This window comes from Saccopteryx bilineata, chromosome 1, assembly GCF_036850765.1.
Source record: "Saccopteryx bilineata isolate mSacBil1 chromosome 1, mSacBil1_pri_phased_curated, whole genome shotgun sequence".
Classification (NCBI taxonomy): Eukaryota; Metazoa; Chordata; class Mammalia; order Chiroptera; family Emballonuridae; genus Saccopteryx; species Saccopteryx bilineata.
The window spans coordinates 167,480,302-167,502,310 of NC_089490.1; the positions used below are offsets into that span (position 1 = coordinate 167,480,302).

Below are 22,009 nucleotides of genomic sequence, written 5' to 3' on the forward strand. Positions count from 1 at the left end.
GCCCACCAGGGGGCGATGCTCTGCCCACCCTGGGCGTCGCCATGTTGTGACCAGAGCCACTCCAGCGCCTGAGGCAGAGGCCACAGAGCCATCCCCAGCGCCTGGGCCATCTTTTCTCCAATGGAGCCTCGGCTGCGGGAGGGGAAGAGAGAGACAGAGAGGAAAGCGCGGCGGAGGGGTGGAGAAGCAAATGGGCGCTTCTCCTGTGTGCCCTGGCCGGGAATCGAACCCTCCAACATCATTTTTTAAAGAAATGGAACAAAATATCATCAGGTTTATATGGAACTATTAAAAAACTCTAATAGCCAAAGTAATCCTAAGGAACAAAACGAAGCTGGGGGCATTACAGTACTTGACTTCAAATTAATTATAAAACCGCATGGTTTTGGCAGAAAAAGAAGACACTCAGACCAATGGAACAGAATAGAGAACCCAGAAATAAAGCCACATATATATGGTCAAATAATCTTTGATAAAGGAGCCAAAAACTGTAGATAAGAAATAATGGAGATAATGGAGATAAGAAAGCCTCTTCAACAAATGGTGCTGGGAAAACTGGAGAGCCTCATGCAAAAGAATGAAACTGGACTACAGTTTGTCTCCTTGTGCTAAAATTAATTCAAAATGGATCAAAGACCTTAATATAAGAACTGAAACAATAAATTACATAGAAGAAAACATAGGTACTAAACTCATGGACCTTGGCCATAAAGAGTATTTTATGAATTTGACTCCAAAGGCAAGGGAAACGAAGGCAAAGATAAATAAATGGGACTACATCAGACTAAAAGTTTTTGCTCAGCAAGAGAAACTGATAACAAAATAGACAGCCAACTAAATGGGAAATGATATTTTCAAACAACAGCATAGATAAGGGGCTAATATCCAACATATACAAAGAACTCATAAAACTCAACAACAAACAAACAAACAATCCAATAAAAAAATGGGAAGAGGATATGAATAGACACTTCTCCCAGGAAGAAATACAAATGGCCAACAGATATATGAAAAGATGCTCATCTTCATTAGCTATTAGAGAAATACAAATAAAAACTACAATGAGATACCACCTCACACCTGATAGGTTAGCTAGTATCAACAAGACAGGTAATAACAAGTGTTGGAGAGGCTGTGGAGAAAAAGGAACCCTCATTCACTGTTGGTGAGAATGTAAAATAGTATAACCATTATGGAAGAAAGTATGGTGGTACCTCAAAAAATTAAGAATAGAACTACCATATGACCCAGCAATCCCTCTACTGGGTATATACCCCAAAACTCAAAAACATTGGTACGTAAAGACACATGCAGCCCCATGTTCATTGCAGCACTGTTCACAGTGGCCAAGACATGGAAACAACCAAAAAGCCCTTCAACAGATAACTGGAAAGAGAAGATGTGGTACATATATATTGATACTATGGAATACTACTCAGCCATAAGAAATGATAATATTGGATCATTTATAACAACATGGATGGACATTGATAACATTACACTGAGTGAAATAAATAAATCAGAAAAAACTAAGAACTGTATGATTCCATACATAGGTGGGACATAAAAATGAGACTCAGGGACATGGACAAGAGTGTGCTGGTTATCAGGGGGAGGGGAAGGAAGAAAAGGGAGGGGTGGGGGAGGGGAGGGGAACAAAGAAAACCAAATAGAAGGTGATGGAAGACAATTTGACTTTGGGTAATGGGTATACAACATAATCAAATGTCAAAACGATCTGGAAATGTTTTCTCTGAATTTATGTACTCTAATTGATCAATGTCACCCCGTTAAAATTAATTGTCTAAATGAAATATTTTTTAAAAAAGAAAGCAACCTAGGTGTCTATCGAATGGGTAAAGATGTGGTATATATGACCCTGGCTGGTTGGCTCAGTGGTAGGGCATCAGCCCAGCATGTGAATATCCCAGGTTTGATTCCCAGGTAGGGCACATAGAAGAGGCAACCATCTGCTTCTCCACTCCCCCTCCTCTTCTCTCTCTCTCTTCTTTTCCTGCAGCCATGGCTTGACTGGTTCAAGCGAGTTGACCCCTGGCACTGAGGATGACCCTGTGGAACCTTGGCACAGGTGCTAAAAATAGCTCAGTTGCTGAGCAATGGTCAAAGATGGGCAGAGCATCCCACAGGGGCCTTGCGGGGTGTATCCCAGATGGGGTGCATGCAGGAATCTGTCTGTGTCTCCCCCTCCTCTAACTTAAAAAAATGTGGGGGGGGGGGTGTGTGTGTGTATGCACATACATATACATACCCATATATATTCACAATGGAAAATTACTTAGCCATAAAAATGAGTGAAATCTTGACACAGGCAACAATACAGATGGACCTAGATTAAGTGAAATAAGTTATAGAAAGATAAATACTATGTGACTTCACTTACATATAAAATCTAAAACACTAAATGAATCAGAAACAAATTCACAGATGAAGAAAAACTGATGGTTGTGGAAGGGAGTGAGAGAATGGGGAGAAAGGAAAAAGGAATAAAGAAGTACAAACTGGCCCTGGCCAGGTGGTCCTGGCACACTGAGGTCCTGGGTTCAATCCCCAGTCAGGGCATAAACAAGAAGCAATCAATGAGTACACAACTACATGCAACAACTAAGTGGAACAGCAAATTGATGCTTCTCTCTGTATCTCTCTCTCAAATCAATGGTAAAATTAAAAATAAAAAGTACAAACTTCTAGTTATAAAATAAGTCACTGGGATGTAATGTACACAGCATAGAGAATACAGTCAATAATATAACTGTATGGTGACAGACTTACTGTGATCACTTTATAAGGTGTATAAATTGAATCACTATGTTGTATACTTGAAATTAATATAACATTACATGTCAACTATAATCAAAAATAAATTTTAAAATAACACTAAAAAAATTAAGATAAACTTTTGTACTATAAGGCAATGCTTTATTAACTAACAGACTCCCCGCCTGGTAAATGGCACTATCACTTTCATATGCTAGAACTATAATCACTTAACTCTCCTTAAACCTCCTCAAGCCACATCCAAACAATCAGCATGTCTGGCTGATTTTACCTCTAAATCTATTTTGAATCAGTCTACTTTCCACCTGCAGCTATGCCAGAGACACCATCTACCTTCTAGACTAGTCCTACATTTACCTTCCTACCAATCCATTTGCTCACACAGAGGCTGAAAATTTACAGATATTACTTCTCTGCTTTAAAACCTTTCAATGGTTTCCCATCACTCCTGGGGAAAAGTGCCAACACCTTAAAACGTATGATTTTGACCTCACCTAATTACCTCTTCAACTGAAGTTCTTACACTCTCTGGCTCTCCTTCTACACTCTCTGGCTCTCATTCTTCACCCTCCAGCCATTGTTCTATAGCTCCAAGCTCCTTCCTCCAGAGGATTTTCTCACAAGCAGTTCCCTCTGCCCTCAGCTGCACACTGCACTCAAGCTCCCTGCACCCCTATTCCACCCTTCCTTCACCAGCCAGACTTCTCATTTAGATACATCTGAATTCCCCCCAAGTTCTCACACCCATACTTGCTTTCAGCACTTAGTATATCACAGCTATAATTGTTTGTTATGAATTTATTTTAATGGTTTTCTCTCTCATTAGAGCACAAACTCCATAAGAGACACACAGCATTCTTTTTCACCACTCTATCCTGAGCACCTAGCAAGGTGGCTGCCTAACAAAGGAGCCTAATAATTACGTGCTGAATGACATATGCATAAGACTAAGTCTAGAAAAACATATACCAAAATAATCAGTTATCTACAGGTAGTAGGACTATGAGTGATTTTCATTTACTTCCCTTTATCATTTATATTCCCTACAATAAGAACATTTGGCTTTTACTATTTAAAAAATTAACTCTAATTTTTTATAATCAAATTTATTTTGGACTAACTTTATATTTATATAAAAGTTGCAAACGTAGTAGAAAGAGATCTTGAATACCTCTAACTCAGTTTCTCCAACTATTAACACCTTAAATTTCCATGGGACATTGGTCTGAACTGAGAAACTGACATTGGCACATTATTATTAAGTAAACTCCAGCCCCTATCTAGATTTCACCACAGTTTCTCTATTAATGTCCTCTTTCTGTTCTAGGTTCCAATCCAGAACACTACACTGCATTTAGTTCTCTTGCCTCCCTAAACTACTCTGGTCTATTGACAGTTTTGCATTCTCTCCTTGTTTTTCATGACGTTGACTGGTTAAATATCCTGTAAAATGTCCCCAGAGTCTAGGTTTGTCTTCTGTTTCTTGTGGTTAGACTGGGGTTATGGGTCTTGCCAAAAAAATACCACAACACTGAAGTGCCTTTCTTGTCACGTATTAGAGCTATCTGATATCCACGTCATCACTGGGGATATTAACTTTCACTATTTGGGTTATGATAGTGTCTACCAGGTTTCTCCACTGCCAAGTTCCTATTTTTCCCTTTTTTTCAGATGCAAGATCTGGCCTCCCCTCCAGGGAGAAGGAGGTAGGGATGAAGCTTATCCTCCATGAGGATAGAACAGGTACATAAGTTATCTGGAATACTATAAGGAAGACTTGTCCCTTTTCCCCATTTATTTATTTGTTCAATCATTTCTGTTTATATCATTTATTAATACATATGCTCATTAATATTTACTTCACTTTGTTTATAATTCAATTCTACCTTATTTATTTTGTTGCTCAAATTGTTCCAGTCATTGCCATGTAGGAGCCCTTGCGGGTTTTCCTGTTCCTATGACATGCCCTCATCCTTCTGTGTTTGTGAGTACTACACACCCTTCCTTCTTCTGACACCACCCGTACTCTGGGCTCATGTTGTATTTTCTCTCAGTTCCAGAATCAGCATTTCTTCAAGGCAATCTAAATCATTCATTACTAAGTCCTGAAGTAAACCATATGAGATTTTTATGAACTCGAGAAAATCTACCTAAATCCCCTTATGTAATCCATTTGATGGCAGTGCAAAGTATACATAAGACTAAACCTTAAGCACCCAAGCCAAAATTACCACAGAGGACTCTCATGTACAATAAAATTTTTTCAGATTTTATTTTTATTCATTTTAGAGAGAGGAGAAAGGAAGAGGAAGAGAAAGAAAAAGAGAGAAAGAAAGAGAGGAAAAGAAAGAAAGAGAAGGGAGGAAGGAGCAGGAAGCATCAACTCCCATATGTGCCTTGACCAGGCAAGCCCGGGGTTTCAAACAGGCGACCTCAGCATTCCAGGCTGACCCTTTATCCACTGGGCCACCACAGGTCAGGCGACTCTCATGTATGATAGTAACACTCCTATACTTTCATTTACTATATTCTTCTATTTTGTCCCAAAAGTAATATGAGTTGGGTAGGTAGAATAAATACTTTGCATTCATTTTTCAAATAAGAAAATTGAAAAACAAATGACACTAATGTCAGGGAGCTAAATATTAATATAGCCAATATCTTCCCTCCTGGGTCTTTTTGTCCTGGAGGACACTACCATTTTGGTGGGCCTCTGAGCAATGAAGTTGTAACAATATGGGTGAGTGATACAGTTCCTGTTAATCCACTAAATATCCTACCAATTTCATAGGTGTTCATTTAAATCAAAACTTTTTTGTATATGTCCATACTACTATAGTTCAATAAACTAAAAAAAAAGATTCCTAAATATTATAAAATATGACTAGCTAATACATTAACTAGATGAATATTTTACAAGACAGTAAACCTTTAATGAGTTTTTACTGTGTGTATGCCAATATATTAGACACTATAAAAAGGGAGGATGAAATAAATAGCATATGTGGCTGTCCATGATATACTAATAGCCCCTCTGCCCACAAAGATTTGAAATAAGGAAAAAGACTGTTCATCAAGAGTTAAAATAGGTACTCAATACATAATGGAGTAGCCTTAAACAGAACTATTTAAACAGTAAAATAAATGACCTATAAGCCAATAAGGATTAGTAGGATAATTATACTAAAGGATAATGTAGCTATAAACAAAAGAGACAAATAAGGAAAGTCAAGAAAGCAGATACAACAGAAGCAAAACGGTTTACTACAGAGAGGGGCCTCAACCCAAACCTAGAAGTCAGGTAAGGCTTTCTAGAGGAAGTGACATCTAACCTAAGAAGCAATGTACAAGTAGTAAATGATATTATAGGCAAAGGAAACAGATACAAAGACCTGAAGATATGACACCCAGGCACAAACCCAAAACTAACATTTACAAGGCCCTGGGCAAGAGCGCAGTAGGCAGTTAGACAGGTATGAGCAGAGCCGGAATGATAGGCCAGGTTACAGAAGGTCACCAGGGCAGAAAGTCCTGGGTGTCTCCCAATGGGCAAAACTGGGAAAACAAGGGCCTTTTCCCCGGGGTGACTTTTCCTCCCCTACAATATTGCTGGTCATTCTGTTTAGACCCCCTGACTTTTCATACCACTGGTCATGTGGTCCCGGCAAGTCCCCTGACCGCCCCTCCCCTAACATGTCAGTAGTCATGTGGTGGACCATCTTCGAGGAGGAACAAGGTGGTCAGAGAAGAGATTCATAAGACTCCTACACAAGCCCTTGCACAACCACTCCCCAAGCCCTCAGGACATTGATGTTCTTTCTGGCCTGCATCAAGTAATCTTAGGAACAAAGACCTGAGTCTGCTGACCACAGAGTTAGAGTTTATTCAAACTAGAGATGAGACTTAGGTCTGTCATGTTTCACCTCCAGACCCAGAAAAGTCTCAAAACTAGAGAGATGCCATGGCTGACATGACGACCAGATGCAATGACTAACGGCCCCCTTCCCTAGCACCAACCAATCAGTAGAGATCACGACCCTGAAAGGACACAACTGGAAAAGCTGATGAATATTCCACTGAGATCCTCCCCTGGGACCTCCCCTCAGACCTCCCCCTTTAGAGAGGGGATAAAAGCCCTTAGGAGGGAGGACCTAGTGTATGCGGACAGAATGTGTGCATGCGCACTCTCTCTCTCTCTCTTTTTAAAATATTTACTGACTTTAGAGAGAGAGAAAGAGGAAGGGAGAATCTCCTCTCTTTTAAGCCACCCGTGCCTTCTTCCTTTAGGCACATCTCTTTTCCTCCTAAGTTCCAAGGACCTTCTTTTGCTTCTGTAACTTGTTTCCTGAGCCCACACAGCCCAGCTGGCTCACTTCTTCCACCTCTATGACTTTAGTCTAAATGAACTTTTGCTTCTATTTGAGTCTTGCCTAGCCAGAATTCAGGTCCCAAGGTGGCTGAACCATGGTGCAATCAGTGGTAAGATTCTGGTGCCATTTCACCACCAACAAGAGTACAAAAGAAAGTCCATTTGCCATATGACTAAATATTTTAAAAGTATAAAGCATGTTAAGAAACGATAAAATGTTATAGCTTTATACAATGACAAATATACTTTATAATAACTTGAAAGATTTGGTTGTTTTATAAATCTGCAGTTTTATAAATTGATGACAATTTGGAAAACACCACGAGTCTTAAAGAAAAAAAGTACCCAAATTCTATCACCAAGGGAAAAATCTTTATTTTGGTGTATTTTCCTCCAAATATGCATGCGTGTATATAATAATGTGAGAAAACTGGGATCACATTATATATACAGACTTTATCCTTTTTAAATAAGCCCTTCCATCTTATAACATATATTACAATACAACAAGTTACCTTATTCAGTAACCCAATGTGCATTTTGCAGCTAGCTTATCTTAAAACAGAGTTTTCAAAGTGTGGACAAGTTAGTTTATACACCCCCTGAAGATCTCCAAGATCTTTTTCAGGAGGTCTGCAAGTTAAAACATAAAAATACATTTATGCAGTTAAGTGATATATTTTATCAGTTTCCTGCTGCTAGTGTAACAAATTACCCCAAACTCAGTGGTTGAAAACAATACAAATCTATTCTATCACAGTTCTGGAAGTCAGAAGTCTGAAATCAAGGGGCTGTGTTCCTTCGGGAGGCTTCAGAGAATAATCTGCTTCCTTATCTTTGTCGGCTTCTAGAGGTGGCCTGCATCCCTTGGCTCATAGCCCCTTTTTCTTACCACTCCAACCTCTTGCTTCAGACTCTAATCCTCCTGCCTCCTTCTTCTAAGGACCCTTGTGATTACTATGTAGTCACCCAAATAATCCTGAAAAATTTCTCAATTCTCTCTGTTCACTCAAATCCACTAAATTGCTTTTAACATGTAAAATCATATATTTATAAGCTCCAGAAATTACGAGGTAGAGGGGCCATTATTCAGTCTAACAACATTCTTTGTCTTTTTCATTCTATTTATGGAACTAAAGCAACAGTACATATGACTTGCCCCTGGCACAAATCAAAGCCGGAGCACCAAAGTGTACTAGTAGTCATTGTATTCTTTCCCCCATGCATACCCAGAAAACAAAAGGCCTGTTTCACTTCCAAATGTCCTACATAAAAATGTAAAAATTAGTTCTTTTAAATTACAATTCTTGAACATACCTCCTTTCAATATTCTGTGTGACAAATGGGAAGGATACATAAAGCACTTTTGCTCATACTGCTGAACAATGTTTTCATCTTGAGGGGAAGCACTTGTGTGAATGTTTGAGTTGTGGCTGAACTTTTTTTAAGGAACATCATTTTTATTCAAATGAACAACCGATATACAAACTATAGTTATTTAGACCCTGGTTTCTGGAGACTTTTCTCAAAATAAATAAAATGACACAGTCTTTTCAAGTAAAACAATAAACAGTATTTGTTGCCAATAATAAATGTTGAGCTTTCAGACAAAAATTAAGCATTCACCACTATGAGCCTGTCAGTTTCCCAAATTTAAACACATCTTATAAGATTGTGAGATTGGTGGCAATATTTAAAAATATGATTTGTTAATCAAGTGTGTAATGAAATGTGTAAACATTAGCAAGATCGGCATAAATGTGCTATGTGCTGAATTGTGTCCCTCCAACATTCAATCTAATAAAACCCTTAAAGCTAAGTACCTCAGAACATGACTATTTGGAGATAGGACCTTTAAAAGGTAGCTAAAGTTAAATGAAGACACTAGAGTAGGCCCTAATCCAATATGACTTGATTCCTTAAAAGGAGAGATTAGGCCTGATCTGTGGGGACACAATGGATAAAGCATTGACCTGGAAAGCTGAGGTCACAGGTTCGAAACCCTAGGCTTGCCCACTCAAGGCATATACAAGAAGCAACTACAAGCTGAAGCTTCCCACTCCTCTACCCCTTTCTCTCTCTCTCTAAAATCAATAAATAAAATCTTTTTAAAAAATAAATTAAAAAAGAGATTAGGACACAGAGATATATATAGAGACCATGTGAGGATACAGGGAGAAGACAGGCATCTATATACAAACTGAGGCTTCAGAAGAAATCAACCCAGCCAAAACCCTGATATTGGACTTCTAGACTTCAAAACTGTAAGAAAATACATTTCTGTTAAGCCACTCAATGGTTGGTATTTTGTTAGGGCAGCCCTAGCAAACTAATAGATCAGTGAATCAATTTCCAAATGACTAATGCATGATATTATAAAATCAAGCATGGATAACAAATCTACTCAAAGCACGAGATAGGTCAAAGGCTTTTCTTAATAATTTTAAAAATAATTTTTAGGAGATGACGTCAGAGTAATGGCGGGGTAGGAAGCGATACCGATAAATCTCCCCCAAAACTCAACAAGATCTTCAACCAGAAACAGAAAAACCTATACTTGGAGCTTCCAGATGCTTCGCAATACACCCAAAGGTATGATTGAGTGAAAAATTGGCTAAATATATAACCAAACCCAGAAGGAAATAGGGAGTAAGAAATGCTCCGCCTTCCTCACTAACCTAAACAGGGCGGCTTTCTCTGGTAACTGTGAATATAGAAACTGAGGCGGGCAAAGGGGGTGAATAGATCCAGGCCGCTGCGGCACAAACGGCCGAGCCAGGCTGTGGCACGATGATCCAAGCCGAGGAAAATCTGATCCTGTGGCAACCCGGGCAATACAAGCTAACACTCGCGCCAAACCCAAAGAAAGAAAGACAAGCGGAGCGGCCATTTTACCTGGTCTCCTGGTCGGTGCGCAGTTAGTGGGCGAGAATTTCTTCCTAGGCCCCGAGAGTGGGTGCCTGTGTTGCCCCACGGAGAGGCAGGGTCAGAGGCCTTTCTGTGGGCCGAGGGCAGAGTCTCTGGGCAGCCCCAGCGCCCTGGGAAAGCCACGTACGGGAGGGAGTGAGAACTAATTCCAACGGTGGAGATTTTCCGTGCTGGTGAGGGTTTCACTCAGGGAAACGCGGCCGGCCTCATATCCTGGTTTGCGCGCGCAGATAAGGAGTGAGCAATTCCTCCGAGTGCCTCGGCAGTGCGCGCCCGTGTTATCGCACAGAGGGGCAGAGTCAGGGGCCTTTGTGTGGGCCAAAGCGGAATCTCGAGCCACCCCAGCGCCTTGCAAAAGCCGCGCACGGGGACGGAGCGAGACTCAATTCCAACGCTGCAACTTTTCCCTGCGGTTGGGGGTTTCACTCAGAGCGTGAGACTGCTGGCCGGATATCCTGGTCGCAGACAGTGAGTGAAAGTTTCCTCCAAGCGCCCCGAAGTGGGTGCCCGCTTGTGTTACCGGACAGAGTGGCAGAGCCAGAGGTCTTTGAGTGGGCAGAAAGCCCGCCTGATTATGCTAGCAGCTCTGACTGACTGAGCCTTACCCAGAGCCCTGTGCTGAGTGGAAATAGAGTGGGGAGTTGCCAGCTCTTTGAGCCTCTTACTATCCAGGCAGAGGAGGCAGCAACCCCATAGCTGGATTATCAGGCTACTAATTGAGGAAGGAAAGACTAGGAGAAAGGCTCCAGGAACACGGACTCTCTCACTGTCGGAGCCTATAAATGCTAATGAGCTTCGACTGCCAACGAGACTAAAGCACAATACATGACATTGCCATAGAGACTTATCAACTGCAAACCTCTACCTGAGCGTGCCAAAGGGGCAGAACCCGGGGTACAGAGTCACCGACCAGGAAGAGGGAGAGAAAAGAAAAAGCAAGACGATAACCTCTCAAAATCAAGAATAATCTGCAGACTTTATAACCTATCCCATTTTATTATATTTGTTCGTTTGTTTCTCTTATCTTCATTCTTGATACTTTTTTTTCCTCCTCCAATTTGGCCGATTAACTCTCTACCGGTCTTACTCTCTCCTCTCCTTGAACTACACTACCCATAAGTGTTACATCTCCCATTATCTTTTCTCTTCTCTTCCTTTCTCTCTATGAGGGTTGCACTCCAAAACTCTTAACCTTCTCTCTCTCTCTCTCCTTTCTTTTTTCTTCTTTTAGTGGTTCCCTCTTTTTTTCTCTCTCTCTCTTTCTTTTCTCCCTATATATTAGTTTCTTCCTTTCTCCTTTACATCTCCTCTCATTCAAACCTCAATAACAAACAAATTATCTTATCTGGGACTCAAACCTATGTTTGTGGCATTTTGGGGGGTTTTTCCTTCACCTTTTTAACTCACTAGCAGTGCTCCCATCCCTGGCTTTCCATATTATCTAGTTTTTGTTCCACTAAATACAATAGTAATTTTTTAATTTGTCCCCCCATTTTTCCGTTTTCCTCTTATTCCTCTCATCATAACTCTTAGACAACCAACACCTAAAAGCAAATCATTTTATTCTTGACCCAAATTTTTTCCTTATTTGCTTTTTGTGGGTCCATACGCTCTTTTTTTTTCTTTTTTCTTTTTTTTTTCCTTTTTTTTTTTTTTTTTTTTTTTGCCCCTTTATTACTTTTCCCCAATTCAGGCCCTCCATCACAGGCATTGTTTGTTATAATTCACAGTCCACCACAAGATTTTCTCAAGAAAGAGGGGAGAGGAGAGGAGAGGAAAAAAAGGAGGGGGGGGAATAATTTCCTTTTTTTTTAATTTTTATTTTATTTTTCTGTATTTCATTATTAATTTTATTTTAAAAAAAACAACTCTTTTCGATTTTTTATTTTTTTCATTTTTTTTAACTTTTTATTCTTTATTAAATCTCATTAATACTATCAACAAAACCACCCTCAGATGCCATTAAGGAAGAGAAAATCGAATATCATGGATACAAAAGAAAGAGAGGTAACACAGCTAGATGAGGAAAAATCTATGGAGAAAAAATTTAATATATTGAAAACCTTGGAGCTAAATGACAGAGAATTCAAGATAGAAATCCTAAAAATCCTCCGAGATATACAAGAAAACACAGAAAGGCAATTTAGGGAGCTCAGAAAACAACTCAATGAACACAAAGAATATATGTCCAAGGAAATTGAAACTATAAAAACAAATCAAACAGAGATGAAAAACTCAATTCACGAGCTGAAAAACGAAGTAACAAGCTTAGCTAATAGAACAGGTCAGATAGAAGAGAGGATTAGTGAAATAGAAGACAAGCAACTTGAGGCACAACAGAGAGAAGAAGAAAGAGACTCAAAAATTTAAAAAAATGAGATAGCCCTACAAGAATTATCTGACTCCATCAAAAAGAATAACATAAGAATAATAGGTATATCAGAGGGAGAAGAGAGAGAAAATGGAATGGAGAACATACTCAAACAAATAATAGATGAGAACTTCCCAAGCCTGTGGAAAGAACTAAAGCCTCAAGTTCAAGAAGCAAACAGAACTCCAAGTTTTCTTAACCCCAACAAACCTACTCCAAGGCATATCATAATGAAATTGACACAAACCAACAGCAAAGAAAAAATTCTCAAGGCAGCAAGGGAAAAGAAGAATACAACATATAAAGGAAGGCCCATTAGATTATCATCAGATTTCTCAGCAGAAACTCTACAAGCTAGAAGAGAGTGGACCCCAATATTTAAAGTCCTGAAAGAGAGGAACTTTCAGCCACGAATACTATACCCATCAAAGCTATCCTTCAAATACGAAGGAGAAATAAAAACATTCACAGATACAGAAAAGATGAGGGAATTTATCATCAGAAAACCCCCACTCCAGGAATTACTAAAGGGGGTTCTCCAATCAGATACAAAGAACAAAAAAAAAACAGAGCCACAAGTAAAAGCTCCAAGAAGAACACAATAAAACCAAATTTAAACTGTGACAACAACAAAAAGAAAGAGGGGGAGAAGATGGAGATTAACAGTAGCAAAGGACGATGGAGTGCAAAAGTACTTACAAAATAGTTCGCTACAATGAACAGGGTAGGGACCCTTTTCATTACTCAAAGGTAACCACCATTGAAAAAACCACCACAGAAGCACATGAGATAAAAAAGATAGCAACAGAGGAAAGATGTATGGAATACAACCAAATAAAAACAAAAGATAGAAAAACGAAAGAGAAGGATCAAACAAGACACAAAACTAACAGAAAGCAAGATATAAAATGGCAATAGGGAACTCACAAGTATCAATAATTACACTAAATGTAAACAGATTAAACTCACCAATAAAAAGGCACAGAGTAGCAGAATGGATTAAAAAAGAAAATCCAACTGTATGCTGCCTACAGGAAACTCATCTAAGTAACAAGGATAAAAACAAATTCAAAGTGAAAGGCTGGAAAACAATACTCCAAGCAAATAACATCCAAAAAAAAGCAGGTGTAGCAATACTCATATCGGATAATGCTGACTACAAGACAGGAAAAGTACTTAGAGACAAAAATGGCCATTTCATAATGGCTAAGGGGACACTGAATCAAGAAGACATAACAATTCTTAATATATATGCACCAAACCAAGGAGCACCAAAATATGTAAGACAGCTACTTATTGATCTTAAAACAAAAACTGACAAAAATACAATCATACTTGGAGACCTCAATACACCGCTGACGGCTCTAGATCGGTCATCCAAACAGAGAATCAACAAAGATATAGTGGCCTTAAACAAAACACTAGAGCACCTGGATATGATAGACATCTACAGGACATTTCATCCCAAAGTGACTGAGTATACATTTTTCTCCAGTGTACATGGATCATTCTCAAGAATTGACCATATGTTGGGCCACAAAAACAACATCAGCAAATTCAGAAAAATCGAAGTTGTACCAAGCATATTTTCTGATCATAAAGCCTTGAAACTGGAATTCAACTGCAAAAAAGAGGAAAAAAATCCCACAAAAAATGTGGAAACTAAACAACATACTTTTAAAAAATGAATGGGTCAAAGAAGAAATAAGTGCAGAGATCAAAAGATATATACAGACTAATGAAAATGACAATACGACATATCAGAATCTATGGGATGCAGCAAAAGCAGTGATAAGAGGGAAGTTCATATCGCTTCAGGCATATATGAACAAACAAGAGAGAGCCGAAGTAAACCACTTAACTTCACACCTTAAGGAACTAGAAAAAGAAGAACAAAGACAACCCAAAACCAGCCGAAGAAAGGAGATAATAAAAATCAGAGTAGAAATAAATGAATTAGAGAACAGAAAAACTATAGAAAAAATTAATAGAACAAGGAGCTGGTTCTTTGAAAAGATCAACAAAATTGACAAACCCTTGGCAAGACTTACCAAGGAAAAAAGAGAAAGAACTCATATAAACAAAATCCAAAATGAAAGAGGAGAAATCACCACGGACACTGTAGATATACAAAGAATTATTGTAGAATACTATGAAAAACTTTATGCCACTAAATTCAACAACCTAGAAGAAATGGATAAATTCCTAGAAAAATACAACCTTCCTAGACTGAGTCAAGAAGAAGCAGAAAGCCTAAACAGACCTATCAGTAGAGAAGAAATAAAAAAAACCATTAAAAACCTCCCCAAAAATAAAAGTCCAGGCCCTGACGGCTATACCAGCGAATTTTATCAAACATTCAAAGAAGACTTAGTTCCTATTCTACTCAAAGTCTTCCAAAAAATTGAAGAAGAAGCAATACTTCCAAACACATTTTATGAGGCCAACATAACCCTCATACCAAAACCAGGCAAGGATGGCACAAAAAAAGAAAACTACAGACCAATATCTCTAATGAATACAGATGCTAAAATACTAAACAAAATACTAGCAAATCGAATACAACAACATATTAAAAAAATAATACATTATGATCAAGTGGGATTCATCCCAGAATCTCAAGGATGGTTCAACATACGTAAAACGGTTAACGTAATACACCATATCAACAAAACAAAGAACAAAAACCACATGATCTTATCAATAGACGCAGAAAAGGCTTTCGATAAAATACAACACAATTTTATGTTTAAGACTCTCAACAAAATGGGTATAGAAGGAAAATATCTCAACATGATAAAGGCCATATATGATAAACCATCAGCTAACATCATATTAAATGGCACTAAACTGAAGGCTTTCCCCCTTAAATCAGGAACAAGACAGGGTTGTCCACTCTCTCCACTCTTATTTAATGTGGTACTAGAGGTTCTAGCCAGAGCAATCAGACAAGACAAAGAAATAAAAGGCATCCATATCGGAAAAGAGGAAGTAAAGGTATCACTTTTTGCAGATGATATGATCCTATACATCGAAAACCCCAAAGAATCCACAAAAAGACTACTAGAAACAATAAGCCAATACAGTAAGGTCGCAGGATACAAAATTAACATACAGAAGTCAATAGCCTTTCTATATGCCAACAATGAAACAACTGAGAAGGAACTCAAAAGAATAATCCCCTTCACAATTGCAACAAAAAAAATAAAATACTTAGGAATAAACATAACAAAGAATGTAAAGGACTTATATAATGAAAACTATAAACCATTGTTAAGGGAAATTGAAAAAGATATAATGAGATGGAAGAATATACCTTGTTCTTGGCTAGGAAGAATAAATATAATCAAGATGGCTATATTACCCAAAGCAATATACAAATTTAATGCAATTCCCATCAAACTTCCAATGACATTTTTTAAAGAAATAGAGCAAAAAATCATCAGATTTATATGGAACTATAAAAAACCCCGAATAGCCAAAGCAATCCTAAAGAAAAAGAATGAAGCTGGGGGCATAACAATACCTGACTTCAAACTATATTATAATAGGGCCACGACAATCAAAACAGCATGGTATTGGCAGAAAAATAGACACTCAGACCAATGGAACAGATTAGAAAACCCAGAAATAAAACCACATATATATAGTCAAATAATTTTTGATAAAGGGGCCAACAACACACAATGGAGAAAAGAAAGCCTCTTCAATAAATGGTGCTAGGAAAACTGGAAAGCCACATGCAAAAGAATGAAACTGGACTACAGTCTCTCCCCCTGTACAAAAATTAACTCAAAATGGATCAAAGATCTAAACATAAGACCTGAAACAATTAAGTACATAGAAGAAGACATAGGTACTCAACTCATGGACCTGGGTTTTAAAGAGCATTTTATGAATTTGACTCCACAGGCAAGAGAAGTGAAGGAAAAAATTAATGAATGGTACTACATCAGACTAAGAAGTTTTTGCTCAGCAAGAGAAACTGATAACAAAATAAACAGAAAGCCAACTAAATGGGAAATGATATTTTCAAACAACAGCTCAGATAAGGGCCTAATATCCAAAATATACAAAGAACTCATAAAACTCAACAACAAACAAACAAACAAACAATCCAATAAAAAAATGGGAAGAGGATATGAATAGACACTTCTCCCAGGAAGAAATACAAATGGCCAACAGATATATGAAAAGATGCTCATCTTCTTTAGCTATTAGAGAAATGCAAGTCAAAACGGCAATGAGATACCACCTCACACCTGTTCGATTAGCTGTTATTAGCAAGTCAGGTAATAGCAAATGTTGGAGAGGCTGTGGAGAAAAAGGAACCCTCATACACTGTTGGTGGGAATGTAAAGTAGTACAACCATTATGGAAGAAAGTATGGTGGTTCCTCAAAAAACTGAAAATAGAACTACCTTATGACCCAGCAATCCCTCTACTGGGTATATATCCCCAAAACTCAGAAACATTGATACATAAAGACACATGCAGCCCCATGTTTATTGCAGCATTGTTCACAGTGGCCAGGACATGGAAACAACTAAAAAGCCCATCAATAGATGACTGGATAAAGAAGATGTGGCACATATACACTATGGAATACTACTCAGCCATAAGAAATGATGACATCGGAACATTTACAGCAAAATGGTGGGATCTTGATAACATGATACGAAGCGAAATAAGTAAATCAGAAAAAAACGAGAACTGTATTATTCCATACGTAGGTGGGACATAATAGTGAAACTAAGAGACATTGATAAGAGTGTGGTGGTTACGGGGGGGGGGAGGGGGGAATGGGAGAGGGAGAGGGGGTGGGGAGGGGCACAAAGAAAACATGATAGAAGGTGACAGAGGACAATCTGACTTTGGGTGGTGGGTATGCAACATAATTGAACGACAAGATAACCTGGACTTGTTATCTTTGAATATATGTATCCTGATTTATTGATGTCACCCCATTAAAAAAATAAAATTAAAAAAAAAAAAAAAAAAAAAAGAATAAGTAAATCAGAAAAAACTAAGAACTATATGATTCCATACATAGGTGGGACATAAAAATGAGACTCAGAGACACGGACAAGAGTGTGGGGGTTATGGGGTGGGGGGAGGAGAGAAAGGGGGTTGGGGGAGGGGAGGGGCACAATAAAAACCAGTTAGAAGGTGGCAGAAGACAATTGGACTTTGGGTGATGGGAATGCAGCATAATCAAATGTCAAAATAACCTAGAGATGTTTTCTCTGAACATATGTACCCTGATATATCAATGTCACCCCATTAAAATTAATAAAAAATATTAAATACAAAAAAATATTTAAAAAAAATAATTTTTAATGTTTTATTTTATATATATATATATATATATTTTTTTTTTTTAGAAAGAGGAAGGGAGAGAGCAAGAGAGAGAGACAGCAACATCTATTCCTGTATGTGCCCTGACCAGGTATCGAACTGGCAACCTCTGCGCTCGAGGAGGATGTGCTAACCAACCAAGCTATCTCGTCAAGGTGGCCAATGAATTTTAATTTAAATATTCATACATGTTCATAAAATGGTCAATAATATGGTTTCAGTGTCCACATTGCATTTAACCTTTAAGAAATTATTATTTGTTGAGTTTCGGTACAGTTTGAAAGAATACCCACAATACTCTAAAAAGCTATTTAAATTATTTCTTCCTTTTCTAACTATATATTCTAACTATATATTTCTAACTATACACGTAAGAATATATAATCTTATACAGTTGATTCCTGAAGAACTTGGTGGTAGTGGAAGGGGAAGGTTAGCGGCACAGCAATTACCTACACCTTGCAGTCAAAAATCTACATATAACTCTTGACTACACAATCAGAATGAATAAAAGAACTCCTACAAAATAGGCAAATAGAGGCAATCTAAAAAGCCAATGAACATACAAAAGGCAACTCAACTCAAGCCATCAGGCAAGCGTAAATTAAAATAAAAATTCAAGGCCCTGGCCGGTTTGCTCAGTGGTAGAGCGTCAGCCTGGCGTGCAAGGGGTCTCAGGTTCGATTTCCGGCCAAGGCACACAGGAGAAGCACCCATCTGCTTCTCCACCCCTCCCCCTCTCCTTCCTCTCTGTCTCTCTCTTCCCCTCCCGCAGCCAAGGCTCCATTGGAGCAAAGATGGCCTGGGCGCTGGGGATGGCTCCTTGGCCTCTGCCCCAGGCGCTAGAGTGGCTCTGGTCACGACAGAGGGGCAGAGCATCGCCCCCTGGTGGGCGTGCCGGGTGGATCCCGGTCGGGCGCATGCGGGAGTCTGTCTGACTGTCTCTCCCCGTTTCCAGCTTCAGAAAAATAAAATAAAAAAATAATAATAAATAAATAAATAAAAATTCAAGACTACTGTACCCACACTAGAATAGCCAAAAATTTCAAAAACTGATAATTAAGTATTGGTGAAGATGTAGAAAAACTACAACTCCCACACATGACTTACAGAACGTACATGCTACAACCACTCTGGAACTGTGTTCACGGTGGTGCTTGCGGAGCACCAAGATCCACGCACCCTGACATCTAAGAATTCCATTCCAAGACAAAAACCCGCAGATTTGTGTACATAATGTGCAGTGAAACACATGTACATGAAAATTCACAGTCACATTATTTTATCAACAGCCATAACATGAAAAAAAAAACCCTAAACATATACCAACAATATGGAATAGATATTGCAGCATACTTACACAATGGGATAGTACATAGCAAAGAAAATAAATTACCATGGTTATAGTCAACAACATAGATGAATAAGTAAATGACTCCAGATCCTAAAGAATATATATAGTATAATTCCATTTATAGAAAGTTAAGTACCTGCAATATTAATCTATAGTAATAGAAATCAAAATAAAAGTTACCTTTGAAACTGGAAGAGGGAACAGAGAGGATTCTGGGGGTCCTGGCAGTGTTTTATTTCTTGCTAGAGGAGTAGTTATATGAGGTGTTCACTTTGTAGAAACTCATCAATTTCTACACTTAGAATTTGATGATTGTTGTGACGGTTATTTTTATGTGTCAACTTGGCCAGACTAAAGGATGCCCAGAGAGCTGGCATTATTTCTGTCTACATGTCTGTGAGGGTCTTTCCAGAAGAGATTAGCATTTGAATTGGGAGAATGAAAAAGAAGATGCCCTCATCAGTGAAAGTGGACATCATTCAATCAGTTTAAGACCTGACTAGAACAAAAAGTCAGAGGAAAGGTAAATTTGTTCTCTGCTTAAGCTGGGACATCTATCTTCTGCCCTCGGATATCAGTGCTCCTGGATCTGGGGCCTTTAGACTCAAAATGGGACTTCTCCAATGGTCCCTTTGGTTTTCAGGCCTTTGGGTTTGGACTAGAACTATACCAGCAACTTTCCTGGGCCTCCAGTTTGCAGATGGCAGGCCATGGGACTCCACAATCATGTGAGCCTCCACAACCATGTGAGCCAATTGCTCATGATAAGTCTCTTCCTACATATCAGTATATGTCCTATTAGTTGTTTCTCTGAGAACGCCAATTACAGTTGTATACATCTCTGCATTGCTATATTTAAATTTTAAAGTTTATCTAAAAACAAGGTTTTTTGAGTAGAAATGAAAATATCTGGAACTAGAAAGAAGCAGTAGTTACACAACATTGTGAATGTGCTAAATGCTACTGAATTTTACACTTTAAAAGTGATATTACATGAATCACCTCAATTTTTAAAAAGTTACTAAAAAAACGCAACCTCAATAAAACAAGCATATACTGACCAGTAAATATTCATGACTATAAATAGTAAGAGCTGCAATGCCAAACTTACCAACTACTGTGTCACCATCTAACAAATTGTCATCTTCAGAAGTCTGGAAATCCATAATGACACCTGCTCCATCTAAAAGCTCCTCATCACTACTTGCACTTGTGATACTATTGTAGCTGTTTCTATAGTAGCCTCTATGGAACAGCTGCTCAGACTCCATTGAGCTGTCTGGTTATCTGAAAAAAGGGGAAAAACTGTTAAAAATTTTCCCAACATATAATAACCATCTAGTTTAACATGACAAAAGGACACTTCTGATCTCTATATTGAAAAAAGTACTAAGTTCATTTCACCATAACAATAATTAAACATGTATCATATTAAGTCTTCTGGGATGACTTAATAATTCTCACTATGCAGCTGTAATAAAGAATGAAGGCCCTGGCCGGTTGGCCCAGTGTGTGAAAGTCCTGGGTTTGATGCCCGGTCAGGGCACACAGGAGAAGCACCCATCTGCTTCTCCACCCTTCCCCCTCTCCTTCCTCTCTGTCTCTCTCTTCCCCTCCTGCAGCCAAGGCTCCACTGGAGCAAAGTTGGCCCAGGCACTGAGGACGGCTCCATGGCCTCTGCCTCGGGCACTAGAATGGCTCCAGCCACAACAAAGCAATGCCCTAGCTGGGCAGAGCATCGCCCCCTGGTGGGCATGCCGGATGGATCCTGGTCAGGTGCATGCGGGAGTCTATCTGACTGCCTCCCCAAATCTGTTGGGAAAAATACAAAAAAAATAAACAACTACAAAAGGGAATTCCTTCAGGAAGTGGTATAAAACAATCTCCAAGATCAATTGTTAAGTTACAGAACAAAGTTCAGAGAAGTATTTACAGTATACTACAGTATTTATAGGGGTGAAATGAATAGAGCATATAATTGCTTATGCATATCAAACTATCTCTGGAGGAATTTCCAAAAAAGTTACCCACAGGCAAAAGGAACAAGAAGGCTAAAGTACTAGGTCTGAAAGTGAGACTGTCCATTTTATATACAGTGTGTCCATAAAGTCATGGTGCACTTTTGACTGGTCATAGGAAAGCAACAAAAGATGATGGAAATGTGAAATCTGCACCAAATAAAAGGAAAACCCTCCCAGTTTCTGTAGGATGATGTGGCAGCATGTGCGCATGCGCAGATGATGACATAACACCATGTATACAGCGGAGCAGCCCACGGCCATGCCAGTCGAGATGTGGACGGTATAGAGGAAAGTTCAGTGTGTTCTGTGGCTCACTAAATTCGAATCCATGACCAAAGTGCAGCGTGAATATCAGCGCGTTTATAACAAAGCGCCACCACGTAGGAATAACATTATTTTGTGGGATAAGCAGCTGAAGGAAACCAGCAGTTTGGTGGAGAAACCCCATTCTGGTAGGCCTTCAGTCAGTGACGAGTCTGTAGAGGCTATACGGGATAGCTACCTAAGTAAGGAGCCCTAAAAAATCTGTGTGTGAACCTACATCGAACTGCACTGAATAGGTATGAAACTGGGAGAGATTCCTTTTATTTGGTGCAGATTTCACATTTCTATCGTCTTTTGTTGCTTTCCTGTCACCGGTCAAAAGTGCACCATGACTTTATGGACACACCGTACTTTAACAGAGGCGAGTACTCATTTTAAATACTGTAATTTATATTATTTTAATATTAGCTTCATCCCCCTTCATTATTATAAATTTAAATCTTCAGAGATCATGGTCAAACATCAGTCATGGAAAATATGATATAGTA

General features: G+C 38.8%; 1 protein-coding gene across 4 annotated transcripts in view; it reads right to left on the bottom strand.

The window, feature by feature from the left end:
* Positions 1-22,009, bottom strand: part of CLCN3 (chloride voltage-gated channel 3) — a 104,198-nt gene that overhangs the window by 70,374 nt on the left and 11,815 nt on the right. For all 4 annotated transcript variants that reach the window (XM_066279272.1, XM_066279254.1, XM_066279262.1 and 1 more), the window contains one exon: positions 20,288-20,463. In XM_066279272.1, the coding sequence (XP_066135369.1) occupies positions 20,288-20,447 (160 nt within the window). In that variant the 5' untranslated portion in view covers positions 20,448-20,463. The remainder of the gene's footprint in view (positions 1-20,287; positions 20,464-22,009) is intronic.